A 19,908-nucleotide genomic window follows, 5' to 3' on the forward strand; every position below is an offset into this window, starting at 1 on the left:
GAAATAATCCTCAAAGTTTTAGGAACTGCAGGTTATAAACATTTTTAAAAATGGACAGAAAAAGATGAGCTGGTCCATCGCGCTTGTCCTATTTACAGTAGTAACAATGCAACCAAGTATGACCCTCAACATTCCCCAGCCACCATGTAATCTCCTGGGAGAGGCAAAAAAAGATTTTTTAAAACCCTAGGCCGAAAGGCAATTGAACATTTTTACAAAAGCAAAATACTGGAAATCTGAAATAAAAACAGAAAATGCTGGAAATCCTCAGCAGGTCAGGCAGCATCTGTGGAGAGAGAAGCAGAGTTAACATTTCAGGTCAATGACCTTTCTCAGAAGTTCTGACGAAGGGTCATTGACCTGAAACATTGGCCCGTATGTTCCAATCCCTATGGGTGTGTACAAGCTGTGTACACACCCGTAGGGGCCTCGCAAGTGCCGGTTTCAGGCATGTGAAGCGCATGCGCTGAAAACCGGCACTTCCGATCTGACAAGAATCCTCTTGACAGATCAGACGCCTGCCCTGGAGAAGGGCCTCTGCGGGTGGAGTGTTCCTGCTTTCTGCAGAACCTCCGCCCACTGAAAACCCTTTTACCAGCATAAGAGTTTAAAAAAAGTAAAAAAATAATTTTTTTCACTCATTTATAATATAAAAATACTTTTTAAAAAAGGTAAGTTTATTTTTAGCCCTGTAAAAAACTTTAATTTTTTTTCAAAAAAATTAAATTTTTGTTTAAAAAGTTTATTTAATGTAATTTTAACTAATTTTAAAAACGTGATTTAAAAAAAAATTATTTAATGTTTTGATGTGTTTTTTCAGTGATTCCCCATTCATACTTTTGACAGGTCTAAGCTGTCAAAAGTATGAAGGGAGATTCCCTTCTTTCATTGGTTCCCCATGGCCCACGTGATCCCAGGGACGCTTGCAAACCGCATACACCCCTGGGATACCTGGGCCCTGCGCATTTCATAGAGCAGCGGCCCAGGAGCGGAAATGTCCGGACATCCGGAGCCCTCAGGTAAGGGCGTAGATTTTTTCCAGATCGGTGGCCTCCGCACGCAGGAAGCCTCCGATCGGAAAATACGGGCCATTAACTCTGTTTCTCTTTCCACAGATGCTGCCTGACCTGCTGAGTATTGAACATTTTTACATTTGTTCTGGTAGATGTAGTCCACTTTTCTTTTAGCACAGGCCTTGCATTTCCAGTAGTTACATTACGATACTAGTCAATAATGCTGAAAATGCAATGAACATGTGGTGTATTATTGACAGCACTTAAGCAGCAGTGCAAGCAGAAAATGACAATTGCACTCCCTGCTAATATAATTGTGGCGCCCTTGTATCTGCACTCAGATATCTGTACAGTTCACTGATTTCTTCCCATGGCTCAGGTCAGCTTGATCGCATTGAAGAGAGTTGACAAGACAGGTAGAAGAAATTGAAAGGCAGCTGATTGTATTCCAAAGTTTTGAAAACTTTAAAACAATAAGCTTTGTACAAGTGGCAGTTATACTGTTGTTGGTGTGAACCAAGACCACTACTAGGAGGTACTTCCTCCAATATCAAAAGAACATAAGAAATAGGAGCAGGAGTAGACCATTTGGTCCTTCAAGCTTGCTCCGCCATTCAATAAACTCATGGCTGATCTTCTGCCTCAAGTTCACTGTCCCACCCTATCCCCAATATCCCTTGATTCCCTTAGTATCCAAAAATCTATTGATCTCTGTCTTGAATATACACAACAACTGAGCATCCACAGCCCTCTGGGGTAGAGAATTCCAATGATTCACAACCCTCTGAGTGAAAGAATTTCTCCTCATTTCAGTCCTAAATGGCCAACTCCTTATTCTGAGACTGACCCCTGGTTCTAGACTCCCCAGCCAGGGGAACATCCTCCCAGCAGCTACCCTGTCAAGCCCCTTAAGAATTTTATATGTTTCAATGATATCAACTCTCATTTTCCTAAACTCTAGGGAATATAGGCTTAGTCTACTCCATCTCTCCTCATAGGACAATCCCCTCATCCCAGGAATCAGTCTAGTGAACCTTCATTGCACTCCCTCTAAGGGAAATATATTCTTCCTTGGGTAAGGAGACCAAAACTGTACACAGTACTCCAGGTGTAGTCTCACCAAAGCCCTATATGATTGCAGTAAGACTTCTTTGCTCTTGGATATCAGCCTAAGCCAGTGACTATGTACTGCCCTTTCACTGAGACTTTATTCTCCTCATGCCAAAAGACACATGAGACAACATATTAATGCCAGATGACCATCTTCCTTATCAGACTAGTAAACTCACTCCAGGTAGAACCCATTAGTCATGCATCTTTCTTAATTTAATTTCTTTAAATTAAGTGTTGTTCACCCCTTTTGGCTTCCAGTCCCGAAACTATCCTGGTTAGCGTCCTCCTGATGTGTCCGAGTTATCATAGACTGAATAATTGTTATTATCTGGCCTGCTCCTTGCCCAGTACCGCATTCTGATATTCCTTTTCTAATTTCACCATCTTCTCTTCATTACTGTTATTGAATGCTTACTATGGAAAACCTTGCTTCTTGAGCTGGCAGGTGCCACTGCAATGCTGAAGGACCGATATAATTACACTGCGTATATAAGACACCTCTCACAATACGTAAAGGGGTAAACAAATAGTTTTTGTAACCATGTATGACTTTCAATTATTTTACAGTTTCAAGCATATTTTAAATGTTTTTCAGAAGTAACTTATATAACAGAAAACACTGGGATAAAAACTATTTTAAAGATTCCTGGACACATCAGTGGCTATGATCCATTTTATATGGATCAATGCAGTGTAGAAGTTACATCATGATAGTATAGGACACGCTCAATGGGCCAGCTGGTCTTTTCCTGTCCTTTGTTTTGTTATGTTTGCATGTAAGCTTGAACTGTTTTCACTGGAACTATGTTTCTCACTGAAACTTCAAACCTTTTAAGGTACGAGAACAGATCAGAGATATTGAAATTGAGATCCACCAATTACATTTTCTCAGAAGTCAAAATGCACTTTGGACTCTGGACAAAATATTTCCCCGTTCTGCTTACACCACACCCGAAACAATGGCCCGGATTTTGCTGCCTGCTTTCGCCGTCATTACCCCTCTGAAACTGACCGCAACTTCAGGATTTAGCACATAGCAGCTAAACGCTGAAATCCTGAAGTTGCGGTCAGTCATTCCCTGCTCCGCCACAGATTGCACGGTGGACCTCCCTAAAGCCGGCAATCAATACATATCACACTGAAGGACGAAAACTTCCCCTATTACGATGGAATATCACTGTTAAAAACCCCCTAAAACGTTAAGCCTTGTTGAAAGAGGTGTAACTGGATTTTTAATAATGTACTGACTGCTGAACAAACGTTGCTTTAGTGCCGCGGCGGGGATTCCATCTGCTCCTGAGGCCTTGTTGTTCTCCAGTTGTCGGACGGCCTTTTCAACCTCATGCCGGGCTGGGGTTGTGCTGAGGTGGTGGCGGATAGCATGCTGTGGGATGGAGTTGAGGACACTCGCGTCGAAGACAGAGTCTCGGTTAAGGAGATCTTCGAAGTGCTCCTTCCAGCGGGTACTGACTGCCTCTCTGTCTTTGATAAGTACCTCTCCGTTCTTGGCCCGCAGTGGGGTAGGACCTTGGGTGCTTGGGCCATAGGTGGTCTTGACTGCGCTAAAGAATCCATGCACGTCGTGGTTGTCGGCTAGCTGCTGGATCTCCTGCGCTTTCTCCACCCACCATCTGTTCTTTAGGTCGCGTTTTTTTTGTTGGACCTCGACCTTCAGGCGTCTGTAAAGCTGCTTTCTTGCTCTCAAGTTGTGTTGCTGTTTCCAGATCCGGAATGCCTTACGCTTGCGGCTTATTAGCTCCTGGATCTCCTGGTCATTCTCATCGAACCAGTCTTGGTGTTTCCTGGTTGAATGACCGAGCATCTCTTCACAGGTGCTGATTATGGAGGCCTTGAGTGCAGACCAGGCAATGTGGACACTCTGTGTCTCTGAATCACTGGGAGTTGTCAGGCTGGTTGTGAGGCACAGGCTGAATAGGGCTTTCTTAGCGGGGTCTTTGAGTGATCTAGCGTTGATTTTCCTGCGGCATTGTTTCTGTTGCCGCCGCTGTTTTGGGGCTACATTAATGGAGATGACAGAGCGAATGAGGCAGCGGTCTGTCTAGCAGTCGACAGCTCCTGTCATGGCGCGGGTGATGCAGAAATCCTTGTGGTCCCTCGCTCAGACGATGACGTAGTCCAGCAGATGCCAGAGCTTAGAGCAAGGGTACTGCCATGAAGCCTTGTACTTGTCTCTCTGACGGAACAAGATGTTGGTTATGACAAGGCCATGTTCTAAACATTTCATCGGGAGGAGGGTACGTTGGAATTGGTTTTCCCTACCCCCTCTCTGCCGATCACACCTCCCCAGAGGTCAGTGTCCTTTCCAACTCTGGCATTAAAGTCGCCAAGGAGGATCAGCTTGTCGCCCGTTGGGACACGGGACAGGGATTGTTCAAGGCTGGAGTAGAATTCGTCTTTGGTCTCGTCTGTGGCTTCCAGTGTTAGGGCGTACACACTGCTGACCGTAGCGCACTGGTTTGTTTGCTAGGATGAACTGAAGAGTCATGAGGTGTTTGTTTATTCTGCAAAGGGAGTCTCTGAGATGTCCAACTAGCTCATTTTTTATGGCAAAGCCTACCCCATGGCGGCGGCGTCCTTCTTCAGGTTTGCCTTTCCAGAAGAAGGTGTAACCACCGCCTTGTTCCTTGAGCTCGCCTTCCCCTGCCCACCAGGTCTCGCTTAGGGCGGCGATGTCTATGTTGAAACGTCTGAGCTCCCGGGCAACAATAGCAGTATGGCGTTGTGAAAGTGCCACCCCATCAGTCTACTCTCAATCATCAGCAAAGTGATGGAAGGTGTCATCGACAGTGCTATCAAGCGGCACTTACTCACCAATAACCTGCTCACAGATGCCCAGTTTGGGTTCCGCCAAGACCACGCGACCTCATCACAGCCTTGGTCCAAACATGGACAAAGGAGCTGAATTTCAGAGGTGAGGCGAGAGTGACTGCCCTAGACATCAAGGCAGCATTTGACCGAGTGTGGTGTCAAGGAGCCCTAGTAAAACTGAAGTCAGTGGGAATCAGGGGGAAAACTCTCCACTGGCTGGAGTCATACCTAGCACAAAGGAAGATGATTGTGGTGGTTGAAGGTCAATCATCACAGCCCCAGGACATCGCTGCAGCAGTTCCTCCGGGCAGTGTCCTAGGCCGAACCATCTTCAGCTGCTTCATCAATGACCTTCCCTCCAACATAAGGTCAGAAATGGGGATGTCCGCTGATGACTGCAGAGTGTTCAGCGCCATTCACATCTCCTCAGATAATGAAGCAGTCCATGCCCGCATGCAACAAAACGACGACGTTCAGGCTTGGGCTGATAAGTGACAGGTAACATTCGCGCCACGCAAGTGCCAGGCAATAACTATCACAACAAGTGAGAGACTAACCACCGCCCCTTGAAATGTACGGCATTACCATCGCCGAATCCCCCACCATCAACATCCTGGGGGGTCACCATTGACCAGAAACTTAACTGGACCAGCCACATAAATACTGTGGCAACAAGAGCAGGTTAGAGGCTAGGTATTCTGCCGCTAGTGTCTCACCTCCTGACTCCCCAAAGTCTTTCCACCATCTACAAGGCACAAGTAAGGAGTGTGATGGAATACTCTCCACTTGCCTGGATGAGTGCAGCTCCAACAACACTCAAGAAGCTCGACACCATTCAGGACAAAGCAGCCCGCTTGATTGGCACCCCATCCACCACCTTAAGCATTTACTCCCTCCACCACTGCCGTACCGTGGCTACAGTGTGCACCATCTACAAGATGCACTGCAGCAACTCACCAAGGCTTCTTCGGCAGCACTTATCAAACCCCCGACCTCTTCCACCTAGAAGGACAAGGGTAGCAGGCGCATGGGAACACCACCACCTCCAAGTCATATATCATCCTGAGTTGGAAGTATATTGCCGATCCTTCATCATCGCTGGGTCAAAATCCTGGAACTCCCTACCAAACAGCACTATGGGAGTACCTTCACCACACAGACTGCAGGGTTCAAGAAGGCGGCTCACCACCACCTTCTCAAGGGCAATTAGGGATGGGCAATAAATGCTGGCCTTGCCAGCGACACCCACATCCCAGGAACTAATAAAAAAAGGTATATATCCAATTCAATTTTGAAAGTTGTTATTGAATCTGCGTCCGCCGCCCTTTCAGCCAGTGCATTCCAGATCAAAACAACTCACTGAGTAAACAAATTTCTCCTCATCTCCCCTCTGGTTCTTTTGCCAAGTCCCTTAAATCTGTGTCTTCTGGTTACTGACCCTCCTGCCATTGGAAAGTTCCTCCCTTTCTACTCTATCAAACCCCTTCATGAGTTATTTTACAGATGAAATATTCAATGTGTTTATTCTGTTTTTCTTGCAGAGATACCTCAGGAACTTCTTCACTTTGATCTTAAAGTCTCCAACTTCACCAATAAACCTACACAAAGAGGATTTTACACTGTCGAAGCACACTCTGTGCGAGTTTACACCTTTTTTCAGGAAAGGAGTTTTTGACTTCAGCAGTCATGGGACTGGGTAATTGAATAAGACAACTGCGAGATTTACCCGTTTTTGTTTAAGGACCAGGACTAAAAGCAGTGCCTTCTCACTATCCGACTAGATTTTCTATATATACAGGCAGATTATCTTGTGTCTCACAGTCTCGTTATGAAAAGTAGCTCACATTTCTTCTGTTTACATTGAAAAGCACCACCATATTATATAAAAATAGTAAGCTACATGTACAGTCAACTCTATCTAGTGTTAAATGTGATTTTCTTCCAATGTAGTCCATGGAATAAAACTCTCCAGGAACGAGGCTTAGGTTGTAAATATTTGCACCAAACCAGTAGAGAACTACTGATGATTATAATGTTTCTTGCCATAAGCCAAAATGTGTTCATCTAGATTAGTAACAGTGGTTCAAAATGCCAGATGATACATTTCCTTCTCCATAGTTATTACCTAAGCTATTCTAATATGAACTGAATCGCTCTAGTCACCAACCATTATAAATACACAGAGTCCAGCTTTAAGAGTAATCTTTTTTGGAAATAAGGGCCCTGAATTTGCTGTCGGAGGCATACCTCGGAAACAACTACGAACTTACCTCCTGGCTCCAAAGCTACGGAGTGTTCGGGTCCTGGGCCTCCAGGCATATGTCTGCATGAAGGCCCACGGATCCCAGGGATGCAGGCGGTTTGGAAGTGACCCTGGGATCACGTGGGCCAGGTCCTCCAATGAGAAAGGAGGTTTCAGTGCAGTCATTTCCAAAAGGATTCCCCTAATGACATTCAATAGAATCCCCAAATAATTAAACAATTTAGACAACTCTAATAAATATAAATGTTCTGTTTTTCAAATTTAATTAAGTCCCTTCATTACACCAAATACAATAAAAATTTAATTCCGGGCCAATATTTGCATAACCTAATTTTAAGTGTTTGTGCATCATTTTTTACTTAAACGTTTTTAATTTAAGAATTATAATAACTCTTACACTGGTGAAAGCAGGCCCCATGCCTGCTTTTTCCAGCCGTAAGAGTTTCATGGGCAATTGTTGGGCAAATAGCACAACTCTGCACCAGCGAAAGTGAGTTTCCAGTCGGTTCATATGATCTGTCAAGGCGTACCTTGACAGATCACAGGTATTGGGTTTTCACGCATGCGCAGCGCATTCGGAAACCCGTAACTCACTGAGCCTTTCTGAAGGATTACGACAGCATATGCCATCAAAGACACTGTAAATTCTGACCCATTATTACATATTAATCATGGACATAGTTTTACAGTGATGATTTTGGCCAAAATAATGGGACAAATACTTTAAAATATCTCAATCAATTACAGGTCCATTTAATAACTGCACTTCTGATCTAATAAAAATTATTGTAACAAGTACAGTAATACCTGTGTCCATGACTACCTATAGTGGCCTGATCATTTACAGTCATTTAACCTGGTGTGGATCTCACAGTTCTGCTTTCTCTGTCTGATCCCCAAAAACGGTGCAGAGTTTAAGTTGAACTAACTTAGCAACTCCCCTTGATTCGAAGCAGTCTGTTATGGGCAGTTGTGTCATCAGCAAAGGCGACCTAAGTAGTGTAGAAATCCCTTGATTCAGCAACCAGCTGCCTGTATGGGCAGTTATGGCTATAACAGAGCATTTATATTGTTACTTATTACCCTCCATTTGCATTAACTTAAAGCTAGACATGTGCAGAATATTTTAGGAAATCACTAGGAAATGTTTTGAGTCAATGCCACAAAATATTTTGTACTCATCCATAAATATATCAAACTTTCCAGCATTTCTAATTGATACTCATTTAAAGATGATTGTTGTAAGTTTTAGTTGTTGTAAGTTTGAAATAATTTTTCCTTCCTTAAAATCACTTAGTGTTCTGAAATCTAAATCAGATTTTGAGTTCAAGATGGGCTATAGAAAAGCATTATTTTTTTAAATTTTGCAGACAAATAAACATAAGTAGAACAAATAAAGCTGTTCCTTTCATATACACAAGGTAGTGTTATTTTAAGAAACAATCTGTTACTCCTGATTTAATAAGCAAACTTATGCAAAGGGATAAAATTATAATCGTCATACACTGTAAAAGCTGGGTTTTCAACTAAAACTTTGTAGCCCCATAAATTGTGCGATTTTGACTGGGGAAATGCACGTATTCAATTTCCTACATAATTTTATTGTGCTGTTCATATGAACAAGCTGTAATTTACTTTGCAATCACATTTGAAATTGTTGAGCAAAGTTCATAAATGCAACCAGAAATCAAATTGAGTTGCATCAGCAATGCAGCAGAACTTTTGACTTGTGTGAGGGCAGGATTGGAGAGCACGCCAGGGAGTCGGAATTCCTGGCTTGTTTCCACTTTCCATATTTAAAGACAGAGCTTGCCACTCTGTGATCATGGCTTCCACTCCCCACAAACAACAACAACAACTTGCATTTGTATAGCACCTTTTAACATAGCAAAACGTCCCAAGGTGCTTGACATTTGACCTGGTGACACCTGGGTCACTTGCTGAGACTTCTGACCTTAATGGGGTGCAACTATATGACTCGATTCACCCTACTGGATTAGCTATGACCCAGTATGAAAAGTCACAGAGAATCTGGTCTGACTCCCAAGTCAAAAGAAAGGTTGAACGAAGTGAGTTGTTAAGTAGGGAAATACTGGGAAAATGGAAGAGGGATAACATTATACCATTTTGTACAAAGTTTATCTTTATATGCTTATGTTTCATATAATTAAGTAGCAGTAGGAATTGGTGTCCTTTTAATGTGCAGAATGAAGTTCCGTTGAGCACTTCTTATTGTTGCTCTTAGTTTCTTTGTATCTTTGATCAGTTAACATTTTCATGTATTTATTGGGGAAGCCTTTATTTGAGACAGCAATAATCACGGTCCCTAACTAATTGATTATTCATAAATGTTACTGATGAACTTCTGAAAATAATTACATGAAATAAAATAGTTTTTGTAGTTCTTCTAAATGCTGAACTATTTGTTGGCGATGTTTCATTAGCGGAGCTAGTACCACAATCTATGCATATTATTGCATACCTATTTGGAGACAGAACATCAAAGTTTGAAATAAATTGGCTATAATTAGTACTTTCATAGTTACAGGTTTCAATATAGATATATAGAAGAATGTTGCTACACTAATCAATCATTTTTCTCAGTGTACCATTCAAATTTTTTTTCACTGCTTGAATCTAAACATGCACACATATTTATCTTTCAATTTAAATATATTTGTTTATTTAAACCATAGTTGCTTCCTTGGCTTTCCTTATGCTTTTCAATCATTCAAAGGCTTACAGGTAATCATCTCGATTCATAAATATTCCCTACAATTAGAGAAACATGAATTGTTCTGATGTGGAATACCATTCATAGTTGCTAGGTGAACAGCAAAATGCAGGTTGAAATGGCCATCTGAAATTGGTATATGGTGACTGGACAGATCGAAAGACACAACTCATATTTACATAACATGTTAACATGTTCCAAAAGCACAATTTCACATAAACTGAATTACTTTGAAGTGCAGTTCCTGTTGTTATTTGGAAAACTTGGATAACGTTTGTTCAAGATGGATTTTATAGGCTGAAATTCGATCTGTATATACAGTGCAATAAAAGGAATACCACCCACACCAAAGGCATCTCGAACTATTGTACCATGAAGATCTGTTAAATAGGAATAGTCTCCCATGACTTTCATTAATTTTTCAGGTAACTTGATTGCAAAGAGATGGTGGAAACAATCCAGAATTGTTGTAGTGTGTTTTTCACTACATTATGGGTGTATAGATTTATATACATTGTGTAAACCTGGATTAGTGAACAGTGGCCATTACTACTTTCAGTAGTTTTCATGTCAAAGGAGCTATACTGAACAGCTTCTGCTTCACAGGTTTTACATTTATAATGTAGTTGGTGACAATCATAAACTGGTTGTCCACTGGTTCTAAATTTGTACTTAGCTACTGAGTAGACTTAACTAACAAGGAAACACTATAAATATTGTACATGGAAATACGAGTAAAGTTTTTTTTAAATATTTTTTTTTAGTAACTATGGGAATTTATTGAGGGTCCTGTAATTACCAAGATGATGTATTTGTACACTGTATATAAGCATAAATAATGCAATCTCAACCTGATTCTGCACCTAATTGTGTAATCATTTATAATTTATAACTGCGGTGAAAGCACTTTTCGTGTGTGTTTTTATAGTGTTTAAAACTGCTATTTGTAAAGTAAACTCACTGACCTCAAATAAAATGTTAAGCTGAACAGCTGCTCTCATTCTGCTTCTTATATGCATCAAACTAAAAGCTTCATTTATGAAGGAACAACATTTCAGATGTTTGAAAATAAGATTCACTGTTCTCATGGGATCAATAGAACATTGCTGCACAGATTGTTGGTGTCAACACCATATGTACCAAACAACTACCTACCAAGGGCACTAAACAAGTTTAGTTCCACTTATCACACTTGTATAGTCTGAGAACTGTGGGAATAACATTTATTCCCACTGTTGTGTCATCAGCCACCCTCACTGATGCTTCCCAATTTGATAATTGTCCCATTAAGTACAAAACCAGCCATCTGCCATCTCCAATGGGAGCTCCCTCACCAATGCATTAAATATAGTTCCTACACACTGCAAGCCCACTACATGGAACATGGGGGTGATCAATAGGTTATTCAATGAGTGCAGCAACAGAGAATGTTAGACATGCAGGTCACAAGAACTTTTTCATTCTTAATCATTAAATATGGATTGTAAACGTCAAACCGACATTTGAGGTGGTCATCAGAGAACTAAATGCCCGCTTGATCAACCCGCCATTCACCACCTTAATCATTTACTCTCTCCACCACCGGCGCAACATGTGTACCAGCTGCAAGATGTACTGCAACAACTCACCAAGGCTTCTTCAACAGCACCTCCCAAACCCACGACTTCTACCGCCTAGAAGGACAAAGGCAGCAGGCACATGGGAACACCACCATCTCCAAGTTCCCCACCAAGTCACACATCATCCTGACTTGGAAATATATCAGCGTTCCTTCATCATCGCTGGGTCAAAATCCAGGAACTCCCTACCTAACAGCATCGTGGGAGTACCATCAGCACACGGACTCAATGGTTGAAGAAGACAGATCACCACCACCTTCTCACCTATTTTTGTACCTAGACCAAAACATTAAAGGAGAGGAAAGCTCCGGAGGCAGATTATGTGCCCCTCAATTGTTCATTTTGATAACACGAGCGCTTTTCATTAGAAAGTTTAATTTGAAAGGCTTTCATATAGCCCAGATCTCAAATTTCCTTAATGATGATGTTAAGACATTACTCCAATATCAGCCAAAGGAATCCTAATGGAGCACTTTTATCATTGCTGCCACTGTATCTGGGTTATTTACGAATGTAGGTCTTTTCTTAACCTCTGGTACTAAGCTTTTAGTAAACACAATTAAAAATCATAAACTTTTCTTAGTTTAAATTTGAAGCAATGTGTGGTAAGTTGGAGGAAGTGCTAGCCTTTGGTTTTCTGTTGGAGGAAGATACAGAGCAAAGAACAGGCACTTCCTTGAAGGGAAGGAAGAAAATTTGCCAGAGCAGACACCCATTCACACTCTTTTATCATTTGATTACAAAATGTCATTGATAGGTCAAGAAGGAGGTCACCTGCTCAACATTTTGACTGTGGATTGGAGCATGGCAGAACCCAAATCAAGGCTTAAAAATAAATTAGAAAGAAGGTGGAAGGAATAAAATAACAGGAAGAATTATAGGTTACAAGTAATTGTAATTATAAATTTATTACTATTATTAATTGACTAGTAGTGAAATTATTTTAAACAATTAGTAGATCATTCATGTTTAATTTTCATTCTATGGTGTCATCGGAATGTGATTTTTGCTTTGTAATCACTCCTGAATAGCCATTTATTCTCCATTATATATACTGTGAAGCTCAACAGGTTCATTTTATTCTATTGGGGTCCATTGCTTTTAAGTGATGGCCATCACATATAGTTGTGACTGATGGATTAAAAATTGCAATGTAATGATTTAACTTTTTAGTGTTATATAACATAAATTGGTTAGCAGGAAGCAAGGGAATACATTAAAAATAACATACACGCTAAAGTGAATTAAAGGCTTTAATTTCATCTGTGGGTTTAGAAAACAGCTTCACTCCTACAATTTAGAACATCATTTGAACCCCTAGATGAAATTACTATCGGCAATTGCTCCCAAGTATCCATTATTGTCTACATAACCTTTTGCTGTGTTATTCGTTTTCCCACTTCTGCACTAATATGAACACTGAATAAGACCATTATATGCATGCTAAGGTAAATGAAAAATATCTAATTATAATCATGGTGACCTCCATCGTAAACTACTGTTCTGTTTATGTTTTCTTCATCTACATATTTAGATGCCAACCATATAACTAGTTTGCCACAACATTATGCTTGGATTAGGTATCTATGAAGAGCTAATCTGAACATTGTATCCTCCCAACAATTTAGCCTCAACACAAACAAGAGAAAATGCCAACTTATTTAGTACAACAACAACAACTTGTATTTATATAGCACTTTTAACACAGTAAAACATCCCAGGTCGCTTCACAGGAGCGTTATAAAACAAAAAATTGGCACTGAGCCACATAAGGAGATATTGGGGCAAATGACCAAATGCTTGGTCAAAGAGATTATTTTTAAGGCGGCTCTTAAAGGAGGAGAGAGAGGTAGAGAGGTTTAAGGAGGGAATTCCAGAGCTTAATATGAAGGCACAGCCACCAATGGTTGAGCAATTAAATTCAGGGATGTTCAAGAGGGCAGAATTAGAGGAACACAGGTATTGCGGAGGGTTGTGGGGCTGGAGGAGATTCCAGAGGTAGGGAGGGGCGAGGCCGTGGAGGGATTTCAAAATAAGAATGAGAATTTTAAAATCAAGGCATAAAAATTACATCCAAAGTATGCTGCTGTCTCCAGGGGAAATGTCATGATGCACAGACTGTTTCACATACTCAAGAGCAAGGATCAGTTAACTGGAGAATGCTTGGATGAGGATTTTCTACTGCGCATTTTGCTAAATAACAAGTACTACACAATGCTAGGTTGTAAGTAATTTTTAAAGCTGTCCTGATAGCTCAGCTAGTTGGCTGAGTCAGTAGGTATATGGGCCAAACAGATCAGGGAAACCTCAGGCTTGATCCCTGGTCTGTGCTGTTAGCTCTTAACCAGGCTGACAGTAAAGGTGCTACATCTTTGTGCCTGGCGGGTCTCCAGTCCGAGTTCTTGCTCCTGATCAATATCCAATAATCCCTGCTGGAAGTGTATTAAGAATGAGAATAGACTAAGGGAGGAGGAGGGATCAGAAGGAGTATGAACTGCATCAAGAAGTGGAAATAGTGTGCGTAAATGCGAGGAGCATTAAAAATAAATTAGTTATATCGAGTTCTATGTGACAAGAATAATGAGTATTATAGGTATTGTAGCGTTATGGTTAAATGAGGACAGACTGGAGTGGTGCATCTCAAAGGATATTGATTGATAGATACATAAGGATAGAGAGGATGGGCCAAAAGTGGGTGTTGATTTTAATATAAGATATGAAGGTAGGGAAAATAATTAAAGCTGGGTTTAATATGGACAAGGTAGAGGCATTACTGTTTAAGGTAAGGGATAATATGGAGAAGAATTTAGTTGCTGGGGTCTGTTACAGAGTCAGAGTAAAGCTGCAGATCCTAATCTGTGCCAACAGATTAGAGAGGTATGTTTGAGTGTGAATAAGATTGTCATGGGGGTTTTAAATCTACCTGGAATTAACTTGAGAGACCCATAGTGGGATCAGCAGCAAAGACAGTTACTTCCTGTACGTCATCATGGCCTGCTTTTTGACCCAGGTGGCTAGGAAACACATGAGGGGCCAAGGTGACTCTGGATCTGGTTTGGGGATTGAGCGAATGAAGAAGAACTTAATGGAGTTAGACAAAGTTTTGGAGAGAAGTGGTATGATTTTAAATGCAGAATACAGATATTACAACGTCAATTTATGCCACTGGGTGAGAAACAGTCAGAATAAGAGGGAACCTATCTGGGCAATAAAGGATTAAGGGCAAAAAAGAGGGGCTTCCTCAAGTGTAGATCTGAGAACTCATTTTTAATGTGGAAGCAAGTCATCCGAAGGACTGCCTAAGAAGAGATCTTGAGGTTCAGTGAGGAACAGATAGCATTTTAAGGGTAGGGTAAATACTTTTTTTTAAGTAAAGATTCGTTAGGCAAAAATCGACAATGAGATTAGGATTGCAGGGAACATATAAAACAAGATAAAACACTTCTATAAGTACATCTGGAATAAACATAAAGTCAAACAAGTAGTTGCAGCTTTGAAAGGTACCGATGGTGGTATGGTATCAGGCAAAGTAGAGAAAAATTGGCCCTGTGGTCTTTCACGCTCCTATACATACTGATGATTCTATAATGGGCTCAACAGTGATGCTAGTGATCAGCTAGCCTGTAAACACTCACTATATAGGTTCATAAGTGAAGAATGGTCATTTGGCCAACAACTTGCATTTATATTGGAATTGTTTAAGTACCTGAAGGAAACATTTTTGCAGGGCTACAGGGAAAGGACGGGGTCGTGGGACTAGCTGAAGTACTCTTGCAGAGAGCTGGCACAGGCTCAACAGGCTGAATGGCTGCCTCCTGTGCTGTAATCATTCTATGATTCTATATAGCACCTTTAACATAGCAAAACGTCCCAAGGCACTACACAGTAGCGATTATCAAACAAAATTTGACACCGCGCCACATGAGATACAGGAAACTCATTTAAACGGCACCTAAATATCCGGAATTCTCTATTAACCGGAAAAATTCATACTCCAAAAACACCTCAATAACCGGAAATGTTGCCGAGTCCAAGTCCGAGTCTCCCGCGGTGGCTGAGTTAGTCAGTTGGGGTAGTTCTCCAAACTGCCACTACTCGGCTTCTTGGCGCTGTCGGAAGTCCGAACACCTCAATAACAGGCTGCGCTGCTGGTAGTCTCTTCCGATCCGCCATTTTTCTGTGTGTCTCCCACGCTGCCGGTAGTCTCTTCCGATCCGCCATTTTTCTGTGTGTTTCTCCATCTTTATCGTGAATTATCTCCCCCATCTTGCATTATGGAATTCCCAAAAGTTCTGTAAAATAGGGAATCCTGAAGATAGCAAATGCATTTTATTGCTTGATAATTGTACAGCCCATCCGCATGAATCAGAGTTAGTTTCGGGAAATATTTTCACCATTTATTTGCCACCAAATGTAACTTCTCTCATACAACCCATGGGCCAGGGCGTTATCCAAAATCTCAAGTGTCATTACAAGAAAGACGTCCTACATAAACTGATAAACCAAGATGACAATATTCACACATTTCAGAAGGAATACAATCTTAAAGAGTGGTGTTAACTTTAAAACAGAAAATCGAGATATGCCAACGACTAGAAAGGGGAGAGAAGCGTTTCAACATTATGAATGAATTAAAAATCGGTTCGTCAACAATCTATGACATCAAATCACAGAAGGATAAGCTGATCAAGTTTTATTCAAGCTCAGAGACATCTAAGAGTGTAGAGAAACGGCTTATGCTTCGTAAGCCTAAGCTTGAAGAGCTGGATACCATGCTTTATGAGTGGTTTTCTCTTAAGCGTTCAGAGGGTGTTCCACTTTCCGGACCCATGCTAATCGAGAAAGCGAAGGATTTCTACATAAAGATGGAGCTCACTGACAAGTGTGCTTTCTCCGAGGGATGGCTAACGTGCTTCAAGTTACGGCACGGGATACAACTCGATATTTCCGGGGAGAAGAAATCAGCTGATCACGACGCCGCAGAAGAATACTGCGATTATTTCAATCAGATTTGTCGCCAGCACAGATATACAATGCCGATGAAACTGGCTTATTTTGGAGGTTTTTGCCAGAATCAACACTTGCTGGGGCTAGTGAAGCAAATTCTTCAGGTTACAAGAAAAATAAAGATCGTGTAACCGTGCTAACATGTGCGAACGCTGCTGGATCACACCGGGTTAAACTTCTTGTTATTGGGAAGTATAAAAATCTCCGTGCATTTTAAAATGTGAGGCACTTACCTGTTAAGTACAAAGCTCAAAGAAATGCTTGGATGGATAAGGAAATCTTTTCGTATTGGTTCCATCATACTTTTGTTCCATCTGTGAGAGAACATTTCTGTAAAATAGGGAAACCTGAAGATAGCAAATGCATTTTATTGCTTGATAATTGTAGAGCCCATCCGCATGAATCCGAGTTAGTTTCGGGAAATATTTTCACCATTTATTTGCCACCAAATGTAACTTCTCGCATACAACCCATGGGCCAGGGCGTTATCCAAAATCTCAAGTGTCATTACAAGAAAGACGTCCTACATAAACTGATAAACCAAGATGACAATATTCACGCATTTCAGAAGGAATACAATCTTAAAGATGCCATCTTTAATGTTGCATGTTCCTGGAACTTGGTGAATGGTCACACTTTGAGGCAAGCCTGGTGCAAATTGTGGCCTTCTGTAATGTTTGCTGAAGGTTCTTCTTCAGAGGAGGAATTTCATGGGTTCAACGTTCGTCCCAAGAGGAGTACAATAATGGAAATGGCTGGCATGGTGAAAAATGTAGGCCCAGCAAACCCTCTATGTAACCTCAGTGATAGTGAGCAGTGGATTGATGCAGATAGAGAAGTTGCTGTTGTGCATATGCTGAGTGATGATGAAATAATTGAGACTATTTTGAATCCAAAGAAAGAAAAGGAAAGTGAGATGGAAAGTGAAGAGGATGAGATTTCTGAAGAGAAGATGATTTCTTGGGCTAAAGCTGCAGAAGGATTTGCTTTAATCCTCCAATTTGCTGAAAGGCAGCCTTGCTACTCTGCCCAAGAAGTTATGCAACTCCATATTCTGCATTACACCTTTCTACAAAAAAGACAATCCACTAAGCAAGCAGACATCCGGGACATGTTTAAGAAAGCTTCCAAAAGAGTTGAAGCAGTGGAAGTGCCTGAAGAATCTGTTGAAGTGCATGATCCTGATGACCCCGCTGACATTGATATTCCTGATGACTTGGAATAAGTGTACAATCAACTACAGTACTGTATACAGTTGTTTACTGTATAAGTTTTGTTTTACTGTTAAGTAATTAAAGAGTTATGGATTACCCTCAACTGGCAGTACTGTACTTAATCAAGCATCTTCCACCATCCATTTAACACAGCATTCTGTAGGTGAGTACCCAATTACTGTATACTGCACATTTCTTGATTTTTTTATTTTTGTTTGTTAAAAATAGCCTCGGTAGATAACCCTCTCCGTCATCCAGAATTTTTAATCAACCGGCACCATCCCAGTCCCGTCGGTGCCGGATACCAAAGAGTTTCCTGTATTAGGACAGATTACAAAAAGCTTGGTCAAAGAGGTAGGTTTTCAGCAGCGTCTTAAAGGAGGAGAGAGAGGCAGAGAGATTTAGGGAGGGTATTCCAGAGCTTAGGGCCTAGGCAGCTGAAGGCAAGGCCACCAATGGTGGAGCGATTAAAATCAGGGATGCTCCAGAGGCCAGAATTGGAGAGGCACAGATATCTCAGAGGGTTGTCATATGACTTTACCCATACTCATTACTGTTGACCCACCCCCTGTCAAAACCCCTGTTGCCATGCTTTGCTCACCAGCAGCCCACAGTACTCTTTCTATTTTTCCCACAATCCAGGGTCCCACACCAAGCACTTCCATACCCTGCCACTACCATCCCACCATTATCACACCTCAAGACCACCTCCTCATTTCTCACACCTCCCTGACCCCTACCAGTGCTCCCCTACCCCAGGACCAATCTTCCAACATTACCTAAACATACAGGCCTCCCCTCTCTCAGTATTGCTCCATGCAGTACCTGCAACCTACCTACTAGCCACCTGCATCTGGCAACATCTTCCCTACCATCTTCTCTGTATCCTGCGTTTTGGAAAGAGGTAGAAGATTGTGATGAAATATGCCATTCATCAGGCACTGTATTCCCTGTGTTTAGTTTAGTTTCAGTTTCATTTCCTTACCTGTATTGTATTGTGTGTAGGGCTCCGCCCATACCTGGCCCCTACTTAAGCAAGCCCCAGCGTGTCTCACAGCAGTACAGCAGATCTCTGGATGAGAGACACTTCTCCAATGTGTATTACTTTCTGAGTTAATAAAAGCCTTGCTTTGCTCCGCTAACGTCGAGTCTCGAATTCATTGAGGCACATCAAAGATAAAATTAACTGCATACTTAAACAAACATATAATAATAAAGTCCACTGATTTACATTTTCCCACATAAATGTGGGCATAGTAACGGAATTCAACTTGAAAATATCGCTAACACTGCCATAATACTAGTAATAAAAATGCAATTTAAATTATTCAATCACTGTAAATTGATAGTATATTGCACAATATGTGGGAGTATCTCCTGACTCACTGTGAGAGATTCCGCAGTAGCTCTTCTAATCGAGTAATGTAGTTATGAATATGAATAAGTTCCTGAACTGGAAACAGCCATCCAAATTATGGAAGTTTCAATAAGAAATATCCAGTTCATAGGTTGTAGGGCCTTGTCTGAAGGAATGACCAATACAGCCCATCTCAAATATTTACAGTCTCTGTGCAGATTACACCATCAGGAATACTCCTCCACCTAAGCCACAGGATCCCAGGTAAGGCCAGATTATGGTAAACTGTTCACTTCTGAGCTGGAAATGGCAGAGAATGATCCATTGACTGTGAAGGTTGGTGGGGTGGAAGGTGAGGACAAGGGGGACCCTATCATGGTTCTGGGAGGCACAAGACTTTACAACTTTCTGAACTCAACATTTAGTTTAACAATTTCAGGTTCTTTTTTTTAATATATTCGTTCCTGGGATGTGGGTGTCGCTGACAAGGCCAGCATTTATTGCTCATCCCTAATTGCCCTTGAGAAGGTGGTGGTGAGCCGCCTTCTTGAACCGCTGCAGTCCGTGCGGTGAAGGTACTCCCACAGTGCTGTTAGGGAAAGAGTTCCAGGATTTTGTCCCAGCGACTATGAAGGATCGGCGATACACTTCCAAGTCAGGGTGGTGTGTGACTTGGAGGGGAACTTGGAGGCGATGGTGTTCCCATGCACCTGCTGCCCTTGTCCTTCTAGGTGTTAGACGTCGTGGGTTTGGGAGGTG

The 19,908-nt window shown here is 41.5% G+C and overlaps 1 protein-coding gene across 4 annotated transcripts in view; it reads left to right on the top strand.

The window, feature by feature from the left end:
• The window catches only part of kif16ba (kinesin family member 16Ba), a 290,426-nt gene extending 272,559 nt beyond the window's left edge, over positions 1-17,867 (top strand). For 3 of the 4 annotated variants that reach the window (XM_085981641.1, XM_085981643.1, XM_085981644.1), the window contains one exon: positions 6,497-10,940. In XM_085981641.1, the coding sequence (XP_085837767.1) occupies positions 6,497-6,655 (159 nt within the window). In that variant the 3' untranslated portion in view covers positions 6,656-10,940. Of the gene's footprint in view, positions 1-6,496; positions 10,941-17,476 lie in introns of those variants that run through there. The other variant, XM_085981640.1, reaches the window with a different exon arrangement.
• Positions 17,868-19,908: the final 2,041 nt, after the last annotated feature.

This window comes from Somniosus microcephalus, chromosome 3 (genome assembly GCF_052327205.1).
Source record: "Somniosus microcephalus isolate GS21.2 chromosome 3, FLI_Smic_1.0, whole genome shotgun sequence".
NCBI classification, from domain to species: domain Eukaryota; kingdom Metazoa; phylum Chordata; class Chondrichthyes; order Squaliformes; family Somniosidae; genus Somniosus; species Somniosus microcephalus.